Source organism: Pocillopora damicornis, chromosome 1 (assembly GCF_964200805.1).
Source record: "Pocillopora damicornis chromosome 1, jaPocDami1.2, whole genome shotgun sequence".
Taxonomy (NCBI): Eukaryota; Metazoa; Cnidaria; class Anthozoa; order Scleractinia; family Pocilloporidae; genus Pocillopora; species Pocillopora damicornis.
In genome coordinates this window covers 19,279,279-19,294,810 of record NC_142670.1, presented here as the reverse complement: position 1 = coordinate 19,294,810, position 15,532 = coordinate 19,279,279, and the positions used below count along the sequence as shown (strand labels likewise).

Below are 15,532 nucleotides of genomic sequence, written 5' to 3'. Positions count from 1 at the left end.
ACCAAGAACAAAAGAAGAGGCCCCAATAGAACGCCAAACATGCAAAAACTTGCGCAAGCGGCCTCGAATCCAAAATACTGAGGAAACGCCCGTGTCAAGTTCAGCCTCGCCGCGATCCGAAAATTCGTCAAAATCAGAGTCAGCTAGTCACTTAGCGGAAGAGGACACTTTACAATCCTTGATAAAATGGCCCGCTTTGCCACAACCAAAGCAGCGATAAACAGAAGCTTTTTTCTCCGGTAGAGGATTAACCAAAAGCTGACCGACATCTGGGCGGAAATCCACGATTCTATGTGATGGGCCAAAGTTAGCACCGGGGCCGCTTTTGGAAGACGTAGACTGAGACTTAAAACGAGTTCCCATTTTGCTTCTCAGACTATTTTTTCGATTTCGTTTCTCCCGAGACCTCTCTGCTTCCTTGCGCGCGACACGAAGTTTCTTTTCCTCTTCGTCATTTTTAGCGAGGGGATCCGCCTCAAAATATTCTACCACGTCCCAGCCATCCCGGTCAGCAACAGAAATAAGCTTATTTCTGTTATCAAGGAGTGACATACCTTCGTTGGCAATCTTAGTGATGGCGTCATCCGCCCCAGCCCTCTCTAAAATCTGGTTGAACTTATCCTTGACGTCAGAGTTGAACTTGAACTGTTTCTTGTTACTCTTATATTTGAACTCGGGCTCCTCCTCCACAGACTTACGTTTTAATGAGTCGAGCTGTTCTCTGACAACCTTGACCTCTTGCGTTTTCGTCTCCAAGGCCTTTAAGATTTCCTTCGCCCACGTTGGGGGCTCAGGGCTGCGAGAAGCCGAGCGACTTCTACGGTGCGAACGCTCGCGGACACTCCTTCGCGAAGGCGAAGCACTAAGACCAGAACCGCTTGAAGCTGCAACATGTGAGCGAGAACTACGATGGCCTGAACTTCGAAGTTCTCTTGACCTGGACGGCCGGACAACAGGGACTTCAATGTCCGGGTTGACTCTCGAAGCATGAGAACGAACTGAAGCAGGGCGACCACGACGGCCCCGCGCCATATGGACGAGATAGGAAGAACGAGCTAAGAATTTAACTGTCCGCTTGTAAAAATCCACAATGAAACTTGTTTACTGTTCAGCGAATATATACTTGCTAGTTTACATATCACACTTCTTTCCCATAATCTCTCGCCGGCACTTAAAACACACTGCCGACAAATGCACTCGTGCTCGGGAATTCAAGAAACCATTTATCTTTTGTTTCATTACGCTTCGCTTCATTCAGGCAAAGATAAATGAACAATTACTGTATAATATACTTCTAAATGTTCTTATTGTTCAGTGCAAAGCAACAATTAAGACAAAGGGTCCCTGCTCTATTGAATCACGGAGCTATCACTCAAGGAAGCTAATTCCACCCTTTCAACAAAGTAGGCATGACTGTAAGTAAGGTATTGAGTTTGATGTAAGCTTAAATTTTGATACTCTTGTGAAAGTCTTCCAAATTTTCCTATTCCAATATATGGTCTCTTTTGTGTCCATGTAAAAGAAAGTTATCTTTGAATTATTATTTACTTCAAAAAGTTTTATTTTCTTTGTATGTTTTCATAATATGCTCTGGTCATCAATGTATTCAAATTAAAAAAAAATTGTAAACATTAGAATAAGTTTGAATTTGAAAGTATGGCTGTAAAAATTTACTATGGTTATTCTTGAGCAGAATGCTACAGACAAAATGAAACTTCCCTTTTTTGGACCAAAGATAGAGTCACAAATCATATCTGATGGTAAAATTATTTTGATTGAGAGGTTAAATCTAACACATTGATGGAACAAATAGAACACCCTGGGATAAAACTCTTTGTACAATGAGGACACTTCTTATGTTACACAACCATACGTGCCATTTAAAAGAAATGTGTAACTGTATTCATTACTTGTTTTAGGCTTTATTACACCCATTTTGAAATCACTGGTGGTGCCTGTAATCTGATTGGCTCTAATTGATGTGATTTATTTACGAATTGCACCATTTTTTGCTTTAAATCGCACCTTTTTCCCAGGCAATGGGGAGGCTACACTAAAAACGAAACGACCAATCAGATTTCAAGGCTTGTTTAAAGTAACTGATCAAATTGCAGGAAAATGAAAGACAGAGTATGATGTGGCAAATTTTGCAACTTTTGTTTCCAAAACTCTTACTTTTCCTCCCCAAAAAGTGGATGAATTTAATTTCAGACCCACTCAGTACTGCATCAATAAAATGTTTGAACTGACCAAGTCCTGTATTTGGGCGATTTCAAAAATGGATACAATAGAGTGGTGATTGAACCTCGTGTCGTGCAATTTTGGTCTGAAATCATACTAGTGATTTCAAATCGAACTTGCGCTGCACACTCATTCGATTTTGAAATCACGTGTATGATTTCAGCCCAAATTGCACTCTGCTCAGTTCAATCACCATTATTTATTACACCCATTTTGAAATCACTGTTAGTCCCTGTAATCTGATTGGCTCTAATTGGTGCGATTTATTCTTAAATCACACCATTTTTTTCTTTAAATCACATCTTTTTCCCAGCCAGTGAGGAGGCTTCACTAAAAACAAAACAACCAATCAGATTTCAAGGTCTACTGAAAACAACCAATCAAATTGCAGGAAAATGAGAGACAATGAGTATCATGAGGCAAATTTTGCAACTTTTGTGTCCAAAACTCTTATCTTTTCCCCCCAAAAATGGATGAATTTTATTTCAAACCAGCTCAGTACTGCATTGAACTGACCAAGTCCTGTACTTGGGCGATTTCAAAATGGATGAAATCACGCGTATGATTTCAGCCCAAATTGCCCTCCACTCAGTTCAATTACCATTATTAATATCTGTTAATGCAGAGTAAAGGAAAATGTAATATGATCCATACAGGTAAAGGGGATAAGAGACTTAGATTAAGTGTGATAAACAGTTAAGGAACTAAAGAGCTCCTTTGACTACATGGTATTTGTGGCTAATTTTCAGGAAGCTTAACACCCCTAAGTCTCAATGTGAACAGTTTCCTCAAAGTGAGATTTTTTCCTCAAAAAAATAAAAACAACAACAACAACAACAACAAAACCTCCAAGAGAGAGGACAAAGTCCTTCAAACGAGGAGGGTATATCACAACATACAAGAAATAGTAATAGCTGACACAAGTAAACCAGGCCATACTGCATGTGCAACACTAACCCTATAACTCCCATGAGTGACCAAGACAGAATTTTTCCTTACGATAGTAACAAGATAAGTGATGAGAATAAAGAAAAAGATCAATTGGGGGATAATTAGTAGATCCAATACTAAATTCTCTGAACTAACATTACAAGAATTGTATGGTTGACAGTGAATAGAATAACAAATTTGATCTGGAGTTAAAGGGTTTACTTTTAATTTCAAATCATAACTATTACTGCATAAAAGTAACAACTTGTACATCAGTTTCTGAAAAATTGAAAATCCAAAGGTAAACAAAAACAAAAGTGCGGCTGACCAGGGTCCCTTTAAAATCCTTTTTTTAACAACTGTCCTCCTTTTCCTTTTTTCTTTTTGCTGTTGTTCTTCTGTCCTTCTTTTTCCTTTTCCTTTCAAGTTTACTACCGGTATGTTCCTTCTCCTCTTCTTCTCTATGTTCCCTCTTTCTCTCTTTAAACCCATGAATAACCCATTGGGCGTTAGCCCTAATAAAGGGAAACAGGGAACCACACGAGGCAAAGAAAAAATCTTTTGACCTCGGTGGGAATCGAACCCACGACCTCCGGATTAGATCTACCGTTACTCTGCCGACTGAGCTACGAGGTCGCACAGAGAAAGTCGGGGACGATTTAGGATGGTGAATCGTGGCGAAGAGAAAGTAAGGGTAAACATTCATATGTACCCTTACTTTCTCTTCGCCACGATTCACCATCCTAAATCGTCCCCGACTTTCTCTGTGCGACCTCGTAGCTCAGTCGGCAGAGTAACGGTAGATCTAATCCGGAGGTCGTGGGTTCGATTCCCACCGAGGTCAAAAGATTTTTTCTTTGCCTCGTGTGGTTCCCTGTTTCCCTTTATTAGGGCTAACGCCCAATGGGTTATTCATGGGTTTAAATAGCACTTTAATTTACACTTCAGAGTTAATTCTCTGTTTCACCTTTAGAATCTGGTTTGTTTTGTTTTAATCAACAGTGCCAATATCCGCCAACTGACATTTTCTTTCGGCCAAACTTCACAGGACGTTCAAAAATCGATATAAATGTTTTGCAAAAGGAAAATCAAGATATAATTAGGTGGCTACTATACTAGCGCACAACTTTTAAAAAAGGTTTTGCTCTCTTTGTAGGATTCAGTTGTACTCATCGCGCAATTTGATAGCTACCCCACAACAAACAGGAATAACTAGCGTCGTACTTACCCACCACACAACATGTTAATAGAGTTTTGAAAATTTTTCCGGATTCAGTTCCATTCATCATCCACTTCATCATGGCTAAGATATGCAAAGGTTGCTGTTAAAAGGTATCGTTACACTAATATTTGATTCTCCCAGCTTGAGAGTTGCGGATATACGGCATCTTATAAAACCCTTTTGCACGAGACAGAGTTTAATGCAAATTATGATCTCTAATAGCTTGTTCCCGACGTTTGTCTCCATTTTTTTCCCGTCAAAGACGCAGCAATAGATAAAAGGCAGCTTGCACCAGATGTGAAGCATTGTTTTTCTTAATATAATCGGAAAACTTCACGGAATTAAAATACTCTTTATAATTCCAATTTTATAAAGAAGCAGCTCAAAAATAAAATAATTGATGTTAAGAATGATTATCTCTTTATCAGCTCCGCTAAATGAAAGTTTTCTTAAATCAACTTCTGTTTTGTCAAACGGCAGCTAAAGCTAGCACGCCATCTGTTCGTATGCATAAACGGAAATGATTATTGTTTATGCTGCCGTTTCAGTTGGTGGGTGGTGGTAATTATTTCGCTGACCTTCAACTTTGGTGGATTAACTCCCTCATGTGTTAATAACATGTATTAATATTTTTACAGCACGGCAAACTCCGAGTCAAAGGTTTCCTTCTCGATTTTCTTAGACCGTGAACTCGATGTGAGTTTACGTAAAGTTGATCGTTAATTGATCAAAAAACCAACGGAGGCCAACGGCCATAGTTTAGCGTTCAGCCTACAAAACAACTCTCCCATACAAAAGCGTCATGCAGACCATTACTTTTGTGTCCAGATGTTTGAATTCCAACATTTTAGAAGGAGCGGGGGGGGGGGGGGTCAAAATATGAAGTAGCCTTAGCTGCAATAAAGTTAGCCAATCGAAGCTTGAAACGTTTTGAGATATCACTTCTTCCGCCTAAATCGTACGCTTCTTCATCCATGCTGATTTATAAAGAGGTGTAACGTAGTTTAGGCTGTTGTAAACCGAGTTAGACACATCTACATGTTCAACTCCTTCTTTCGCTGATTGAAATTCCTCTTCAATGCTAGCCTCTCCGTTGTAGTGATATTTAAAAGCCAGGCCCTTGGAAATTTTCCGCATTTCTATCGCTGAGCTTTTTCCCGTTAAATTGTGTACTCTGTGTAAAATTTCTTTAATCGCTGTTTAATGAAGTTTGCGCAAGAGAATATAATCTCTTGGTTAATGCCATTTACGGCTAGCATCGCCCCAATTGAATTCCAGATTATTCGATGTATTTTCGATTCAAAATGCGACTTCTTATCTTAGGGATGCGAAAAAAAAGAAAAAAGAATAAAACTGGCAAATATAACTGATCAAAAACGATCCAATCATGCGGGTTTTTCTGTCCTTTTAATTTAGCTGTTTATTTATTCAACCATTTGCGTATTCATCTATTTGTTCATTAACCAACAACTTTGAATGTCAACTTTCTGTCCTTTTAAATTAGCTGTTTATTTATTCAACCATTTGCGTATTCATCTATTTGTTCATTAACCAACAACTTTGAATGTCAACTTTCTGTCCTTTTAAATTAGCTGTTTATTTATTCAACCATTTGCGTATTCATCTATTTGTTCATTAACCAACAACTTTGAATGTCAACTTTCTGTCCTTTTAAATTAGCTGTTTATTTATTCAACCATTTGCGTATTCATCTATTTGTTCATTAAGCAACAACTTTGAATGTCAACTTTATTTTTTTTATTTTTTTTTTAATTTAATAAACATTTATTAAAGAAACATTTGTACAAAACTAAACTTACATTACATTACTCTACTTACATTACTCGACACCACTCTACTTATTACATTACTGTACTTATTGGATAAGTCACTTTTACTTATTTCTTATTTATACTAACAGTCACTTAGTAACAGTCACTTACAGCGTCATGTTACTTACATAACGTTACTAAACAGAACATGACTTACAATACATTACAATACAAAACTCGCAATTCGCTAATTAAGCTCACTTGCCTACCTATAATTACTTAAGTACTTTACGAAACGGCACCTTAATTACCTTCTACGAACACTACAAAGTAAATTTAGAGACAGTGTTGGTAGAAAGAAAAGATAAGATTTTGGGCTTTGATTTAGTGTGTCTGTTTAAATTGGCTGGTTAAATCAGGAAAAAAAGGCTTGGCGGGAAAATCTGTGAATTAGGGATGAGCTTCTTTAAATTCCTGCATGTTTGGTTTCTTGTCGAAACATTTTCAAGGGTAAATGAATAATTAGATTAATTAGATAAAATAGATTTGATTAGAATAATTAGAATAATAATGAAAAGGTGTAGTCTGTGTCTTGGGAAATCGGTTAGGTGAGTTAAACGGGGGATGTCGTTAAAAGTTATTTGTTTATTTGAAAGTGTAATGTCGGTGTCATTTTCCTGGTTGAACCATGATATGGCTTTGAACGTCAACTTTAGCTGCTACTACTATGGGCATTTTTTTGTTACGGTACAATTTAACCAACAGAAAGAACACTATTAAACAAGTTTAATATTCTTACTAAGGAGCGACTCTTAAAGGAAGTACACTTTTATGCTAAATAAACTTATATAAGCCCACTACAAATTACATCTTAGCTCACCACTGACACAATCTCACAGTTGTCTCCCAAGTTCCTCGAAATTAACAATCTTCCACAGTAGCTCTCTTTCGTTATAACTCTCTAAAAAATCAGTCACTCCCGACAACAACAACAACTACTGCTGCACGATTGAGTCCTTTTGTACAAAGTGTTCCAGATAATTCCAGAAGCTTACAAAAACCATTTTGGTGGTGTTACACCATAGCTACGCAACCTAATAAAAATTTGCAGAAAGTTCCTTCGTGTGCATGTCAACATGACTACGTATTCTAGAAATTTCTAGAAACTGATAATTTCAGTGACTATCCATAGCTTATAGTTAAAAGTAATAACAGTGTTTGATAAGAAGTTTATAAACTAAGTAAGTGAAACAAAGCAGTCATCAGCATGCGGAGCCATTAGGAATTTAAATTTATAGATTGGTTTATTTCGATGATTCTTGCCTGCAAATATATGATCGCCTAGAAAATAAACTTATTATCATAAAAATGATAGGTTACAAAGACATCAAGTTGAATGCTTAACAATAATGCAGACACAGACCTCTTTTTACCTGCAGATCGTAACTCAGACCGATCGTAAGCGACTTATTGCTGTTAACTAAGTGATTGTTCTAAGTATTTGGTTGTTATTTCCGATTGGCTGAATCAAGTTATTTAACTTAAGTACAATTTCGATTCAAATTCAGCACATGACTGCAATTAAATTGCCCATACATTCCCAACCTCATTTGGATTGACCTGTGGGCTCTTCCTTGAGGAGTTGTCCTTTATAGAAGATGGAAAAACGATGTTCATCTTTCTTTTGAATCGCTCTCTGATCTGCAGATAGACGAGCAACACGAAATATGGTTCTTAGCACTCGAATATTTATTGAAACATTAAAACTTGATGATATAAAGTTAATAATCAGTTCAATGTTTTTTCTTACCTGAGTGTTTCGCATACAGTGTAGAGCGAAAATCAGGAAACCCTGCAGCATAAAAATGATTTCAAGATCATTAATTTCTACAATATGCAAACAAATTAGTAAAATATCTATTAAGATTTCCAAGAAGGAAGGAAAATTGCACATCTTATAATTGAAAAAGAAGTCTGCCTTCTCTTGCATAGTTGACACCTATTTGTCTTAAAAATTCCAAAGAAATGTAATCTGACCATCCTAATGGTGTCTCACTTGGTCAGAAAGAGATTAATGTCTTTTTACAGTTACCATCGAATACTGACCTGAGTAGAGTTAAGTATGGTGAAGATGTAAGCGAAAGCTTTATGTACAGGCGAGAGGAGACCGAATAGCCACGTGACACCCAGCTGGGGAATCATCACCACGCATGTTTTGATGCCAAGACTAGGAGTTAGAAAAAAACATTCTTTTACTTTCCTCTGACAATGAATTTTCATTGTTAAAAATTGTGATGCCTTACTGATTACGGAATAAAGAGGCTAGGCAAATATAGCTCCACAGGGGGGCATGGCAATCTCTTCCACTATTTGGTTTTAGTTTTATGATGTGATTCTCACCGTATTTGCTGAAAATGGTGGTCTGCCTCTGTTGGCTGCAACAGATTGGTCATCTCCTTTATTACACGTAGGAGTATCAAAATGTTGATCTAAAGTATACAAAAAAAGGTGATTATTTAGATATGGATGTCGAATAGCCAAAGCAGGGGAGGATCTTTGCCAAGGAAGTTATTAATTCGGTAACAAGCGTGGGATGAAGAGTAATTTACAGGGAATAGATCCCCCAACTAGGGGACCAAGATTAGCAGCTTCGATCCTCTGCCAATGAGCAAAAGAAATCGCGCACAAAAGTGTCTAAACTGAAAGAACCACGCCAAGTAAAGCCTTATGTTAAATTATAGAAATTACATAAATATATCGTACTCTTCCTGCTCCTTTCACATTTTTCATTTTTTTTTTGTGTTATTTTTTTTTTCATGAGTTATTTTTGTGTTGAAGGAAGGGGGAGAAGTTTTTTTTTCATACTGTGTAGTAAAAGTTGGAGAATTTATGAAGCTATCTTATGCCTATGAGGACATTGTCTCCACAGGTTTTTCTCGCTATTGAAGACCATCAGTAGGTTAAAATTGACCAGCATCCCCGCAAACAGCGGCTACGTTCAAAGCTTTTTGTGAGTAAATAGGGAAAAGAAAATGATATATATTGTCTTGGGTCATATCATAAATATTTAATTCGTTTTAAAGAGCAGAGGAAAAAATCTTTAGCAGCAATTAGTCCAGGTATACCGATCACAATCACTAACACTAATCATTAACTCACAACTTCAATAAAAGCCACAAAGGCGACGAATATCCAGATCAGGTTGTTAGTTGAGGAAAGCCAGCAACTAAACTCGAGGAAGTGAAACACAAGAAAGAAACACAAATTGTCAGAAAATAAAATGATACCTATTTCAAACTATATCCAAAAACAAAACAAAGACTTAAATAAAACAAATTAAAAGGAGAAGAGTAAGAAGAAACCCTTGAATTTTTTTCTCACTATCTATCACTCGTATAGCTTTGTAACCCTTCTTTTCCAGCAGCGATGCCAAGTGAAATGGCCACCATGATCACTGGAAGACCTACCCATAAAGAAAGAAAGGAAATCAAAACATTTTACTGCATGAAAACACCAGACTTGGCGATCCGAAAGCATGGTTACAGTTAACAGTGCATGTTTTAAAATAATAAACTTACCCCACGAGATGACGTGATACATGTACATTTTGGTGTTAATGTTGTAAACTCTCACGACGAAGAAGTAGAGATAAATTCCCTCGATCAGCATCCAACAGAAAGCGGCCATAAAGAAATATTGCATCAGAGCTGCTATTGTAACACAGGCAGCCTGTGGAAAGGACGAGTTTTCATATAATTCTTAATGTGCTCCTTTCGACAAGATATTTACGGTGCAAAGAGTAAACTCATTCTATGGATAGAAGGAGAGGCTACTGACTTTGTTTCCTGTGGCGTTTATTCCAGCGAGGAAGATGATCTGTCCAGCTCCAAGGGAAATAGAAACACTCAGTCGAATTTGAGAGAGAGGTTTACGAACATCTCTGGTAAAATAATATTAAAAACAAGAAGAATGAATGAGACAAAAGCAACAACACACAGGAAAAAATGGCAATAAATTAACTAAATCTTGACAGCGAAGGAAAGAAGAAAGTCAGTAAATAGCTCCAGAGAGGACAAAAAAGAAAATATTGCGAAGAAAATGTCTAAAGCCTAAAAAATTCATAAAAAGTGAAACCATTAGTTGTTCAAAAGTTCGTGATGGGGCATGAAATGTAGCTTGAGTTTGTGAATTATCCGACATGACTGTTCTTGTTTGCATGGAGACTGACATTGAGATCTCTTTTATCACCAGCCTTGTTGAGGGGAGTTAAGAATCTACCTCATTATTAATCGAGTGCATTGCTTACGTGAGGCAAGAATAAAGTATTAATGTTAAAAGTATCCCGATTATGGAAAGGCTCAGTCCCACGTAGGTGGCAACTTTCAGAATTGTTTCGTCCTCCTCGGTGAGCTGTGTCAAGAAAAGAAAAATTAAAGGACAACATTGAGTTAGTTCATTGAGCCCATAAAACTATTAAGTAAGGCAAAAATAACTTTATTACCTTTGTGCTACCGTCGTAGTCCAGTAAGACAGCAAAATGCGTCAAATGATTGCAACTGCAAACTGTTTCTTCTGAGTTACTTTTTGACGTAACTACAAGACAACCTTCCTCTGAAAAGCTGTCACACATGAAAAAAGAGTAAAGTTAAAAAATTATTCATCGTTTGGGTAAAAGGTGATGTTGGAGAATTTTGCGCTAAGATTTTCTTCCACTGTAGTCATATTTGCGAGAACATTTCAATCAGACTTCCATTCTCTAAAAACGACAACATGTTGGCTTCCAGGAAAGTGTTAATCTGCGCAAAAACATCTGAGAAAGTTCATTCATTGTCCTACATACTCAATTTTATTTAAGAAGGAATAAATACTTTGCAATAATATATTGTAGTTTTTTTGTACCTTTTGCTGCGGCTACTCCAAAACATACAGCGCTTCTCTGCTGTCAAGACCTGAAAATAGATTTTAGCTTGTCAGAATAAATCAAAACAACGCAGAGCAGCTAATTTTCATGTTACCTTTAGGTTTTTGAAGTTTAGGATGACATTTTCTCGCAATTTCTCTGGCTTGGGGTCCATAGTTACGGCCATTATCCTGGAGTTGATATACCTATGAAGAAATTGTATTTAAAAATGGACCAGAACCACGGAAGCAATATTACATATTTTTGGTAGATTCAATTAGCCAATTTTTCACGAAGGTGGAATGGTCAGAGACAAGCAGGGAGTCTTCCAACCCTAGTTAGGGTTTTTGGAAAGTGTGTCAGTTCAGTTTAGTTGAACTTAGATCTTATGTGTTTCCGTGTTATGTGTTTTTAGAGGTAAACGACATGGAGTAATATGAAAATAACGTCACCTTTGGTTGTCTGTTTCACTCCTTATGGCTTGATCTGTCAGAAGTAGGTCATGCAGATCCTTGTACAAAAACGCAACTACCATTGATCCTTTAAACGCCCCAAGAACCAACAAAAAATGTTTTTAAACAACAACAAAAGAACAATATTGAAAAGTTTATCAGGCTCTGAGGTATGTCACATTTTAGGGAAGGCGAATGATTGAAGAAGATAGACTATGTAAACTAAGGAAGCGCCTTTACATGAAGCTTTATTTCAATAAAGAAATTGCTATTGGAGAAATTAAGGTAATACTAAAAGTTGTAAAGTTACCACAGTAGTTAATACGAACCATTTTCCTCAAAATTTGAAGAAGCGATATCGATTCTCGCTCGCCATTGTTGTTCCTCAAAGTCGAAGCCACTTGCATTCAAGTGATAGGCTTTTTGAATGACCAAAACTGTCGGAGAGAAAAAAATGACAAATGAAAGCACCTACGGTGAAATTTGCAATAGCACACCTACACAAACATGCGTTTTGCGGTGTACACAAATATTTCATAATCTTATTGGATGGAAGTGTATTGTTTGTATCCTATTTGCCCTTCAACGACTATTCGACGAATTCAACCATTTTACAACGTTTTTTCAATGTAAAACTGATGAAAAAGTGCGTAGTACTGCACGGACTAAAATTGTGAAAACTCAATTCGTTCCTCGAACCGTTTCGTTAGAGAACTATAGAGTTCATTAGGAAATTTTTACGAGTACGGTTAAAAATCTTGCATTTATGTGCATCGCAGACGATTGGCCAATTTTGAGCTCAGTGTACGGTATGAAGTAAGCGGAAAGTATCTCTAAGATTTGACAGTTTTAGTTAGTAAAGTGTTACCAATCTATTATTTAAGAAAAGCTTCAATAAACAGATCGAGAAGAACGGTTTCACAATTTGAAGGATTCCTATTCTCTCTTGTTGATTGTTTAAGAGAACGTTCAATTTCCTTCTCCACCGCGAAAAATCAAAGTATCAAACAAATTAAAAAAAAAAACAGATGAATCGATGACATCCAACAATAACATTTCTGATAAGTTGGGTTAATAGCTGAGTTCTTACATCATGCCATAGGAAATTAGACAACTCAGTGGGACAGTCAGCAAGTTAGTAAGTAACAGAGGAATAGACTTTGAAACAAAACAGGATTGAAGGCCGCAAACTCACCCATTTTGGGGGAAACGATCCTTTCTGAAAGCCTCATTCCTCTCAGGTGTCGGTTGCCGTAATTAAGAGCAAATTTCTCGATGGCCTCTGCCACCTCAAAGATGGATGTTTTCAGTGTTTTAACCTCTTCTAGGCTGGCCTTGTCTTTCGTGACGTTCTTGATTTTTAAGGTGAAATCTTCAAACACAGTAACAGCCTCCTACAATTACGTAAAATATTTCCAGGTCATTAAACAGGCAGTCTCATACTGTATATACAATTCATGCTAAAGATCCAAATGGTGTCCAGGGTATTCATTGGCCAGAGAACTCTTTTGGGGGCCTTTTTAAGCTTCACCATTTTTACCTCATATGGCTTAATGGTGGTTTATCCTTAAAGGTCAGGTATTTACTTTTTTATCGTTTCAAAACATATACTAAAGTTAAAAAGCCTTTAAATCATATAGAATTAGATACCTGTAGGGAAGTCCTTCTGGTAATATTTATTCCGCCAAATTTTGATACATACTCCTTTGCCTAAAATTAAAAATATTATCTCTCACGTTTGTAAACAGAAGAGATCTTGAAAAACGACATGCATAAAAACGGTAAATGACTTTTTAGAGAACATACTAGCTGTTCAACTGGTGATGGCGATGGCGATGGCGATGGCGATGGCGATGGCGATGGCGATGGCGATGGCGATGGCGATGGCGATGGCGATGGCGATGGCGATGGCGATGGCGATGGCGATGGCGATGGCGATGGCGATGGCGATGGCGATGGCGATGGCGATGGCGATGGCGATGGCGATGGCGATGGCGATGGCGATTGAGACGGCGACGGCGACGGCGATGGCGAGGGGAATGGCGATGGTCGTGGCGATGGTCGTGGCGATGGTCGTGGCGACGGCGACAGGGACGACGATGGCGATGCTGATGGTGATGGTGAGGTTGCAAGGTCTATTCTGGGTGATAGTAAAGGCGACGAAGTTACTGAAGATATTGAGGAATCTTGAAAGAAAAATGTTAATCAAGACCACATCATACAAAAAAATTGCCTTACTATTACACTGCGAGGGCAAAACTGCGAGCGGAAAGGAGAGTAACAAAATGGCCGCTAATAACGTTCAAAACTCTTAAACGCACTCGATTTTTTATTAGTTATACAGAAAGCTCCTATTGTTTCTTTAGCATTTTATTCGTCTTTGGCAGACTTCTTGTGTGATTATTGCTTAGATAGGGCTGTAGGATGTTTTTCGAAAACTACACACCAAAATACTAGAGAATGAAACATATTCTGTAGACTTTTCCCTAATAGCTGAAAAAGCTGTTACACAATATTTCAATATCCTGTTCCGCGTTTTCTTACTTGAATAATATTCCAATTGTCGTTTCTTTGGAAACAACCTGCCTTTTATCACCTATTCGAAGCGCATTATCCAACACCACTGAAAAAATATCACATGGGACTAGATGCTACTGATAATGAATTCTCCACACAATTCTGGTTACTTGAAAAGTTATGCTCTTTTCCTGTTTCAAGACTGAAAACGTTAAGAATCCAAAGTGTCCTATCTCATCTACGCATGCCTATGTTTATCTTTTCGGTGCGCGGAACATCAATTATATTCCAACTCAGTATTATAACATAGCCAGTAAATTTGTCTAATCAAATTCAATTGCGCGAGCGTGCTTTATATTGCCATTGTGCGCGCTCATGACGTCAGCAAACAAATCCCTCGAGAAAAAGCATTTTCCACTCAAGAAGCTGGAGTTGCTCTCGGCTACGCCTCGAGTAACTCTTACGCATCTTTCGTGCTCTCCAAACTTCTCGCGTGCTACATTGAAGAAATGTAAAATGCTTTCCGTGTTTACATAGCCTGATGTAAACACGCGGGAGGTTGGGAGACTATGTAAACACGGAAACCATTTTACATTTCTTCTGCATTTCTTTTATAAAATATCGAATGAAAGAGGAACGAAAACCGTGTTTACATACGCTCATGTAAAATGGTTTTATGGCCAATCAGAGCGCGCGCACTATTTGAATTATTTTATAAATCTCGATGAACGCACGCTGATGTATGAACCAATTTTTAATTGACTATCTTTTAGACAAGAAAGTGTATCTACGCCCTCTGAGGATATATGAGAACTGAGGTAATCCTTACTAACCTCGTTACAGAGTAGTGGTTGCTAAGTCGATCGAAATGTCCGCCATAATCGGATTAGATGCACGATGGTCAGTTTATTATGTTCACTGCACATTTTGCATTGCATTGAAATTAGCCCCTACAACTTTACAGTTCAAACGATCAGATATTAAAATAGAATCCAGTAAACTTAAAATTGATTCCCTTATGCGAAGAACAAATAAGTCTGCAAGTCTGCTGTATTTGTTTTAGAAAACGATAATTGGCATGGTTCTTAACCGACATGAGTCATAAACTCTTCACAAAAAGATAACGCTCTTCACATCATCACGCGCTATCATCTAACAAAGCAATTGAACTGATAATTCTTTGCAATTGGTATTCACCATCAGTTTCATAACTGTTGTTATTCGTAAAAGTGATTGTAACAGAACCATCTGTAACTTTCCCCTGTTCACAAGGTTAAAGTTAGACATGCATATCGTGAAAACGTTCACTGAGATTGTTTCAAACATATTTTAATTTACGCAAAGGTAAGTGTAAACTTGATTTTGACTGTGTGAGGGTTTTTATAATTTCTCTCGAGACATTTTCAGCAACAATACTCACCTGAGTTGGCTGTAAGCTAAATTAAACAGATCTATAATGTTTACATTTCACTTTAAAAGGTCAGCGATATCTTAACAG

The 15,532-nt window shown here is 37.5% G+C and overlaps 1 protein-coding gene across 1 annotated transcript; it reads right to left on the bottom strand.

Annotated features, from left to right (window-relative positions):
• Positions 1–6,134: 6,134 nt before the first annotated feature.
• On the bottom strand, positions 6,135–13,718 carry LOC149052539 (adhesion G protein-coupled receptor E3-like). The gene is made up of 17 exons (XM_089204042.1): positions 13,324–13,718; positions 13,168–13,227; positions 12,713–12,911; positions 11,847–11,954; positions 11,518–11,605; positions 11,181–11,271; positions 11,065–11,114; positions 10,667–10,784; positions 10,472–10,575; positions 10,003–10,105; positions 9,744–9,894; positions 9,547–9,628; positions 9,325–9,391; positions 8,566–8,654; positions 8,272–8,392; positions 7,976–8,017; positions 6,135–7,866 (listed from the first exon to the last, which is right to left on the bottom strand). Exons 3-17 carry the CDS (start codon positions 12,747–12,749, stop codon positions 7,747–7,749), a joined length of 1,371 nt encoding a protein of 456 aa, XP_089060168.1. The 5' UTR covers positions 12,750–12,911; positions 13,168–13,227; positions 13,324–13,718; the 3' UTR covers positions 6,135–7,746.
• Between the last annotated feature and the right edge of the window lie 1,814 nt (positions 13,719–15,532).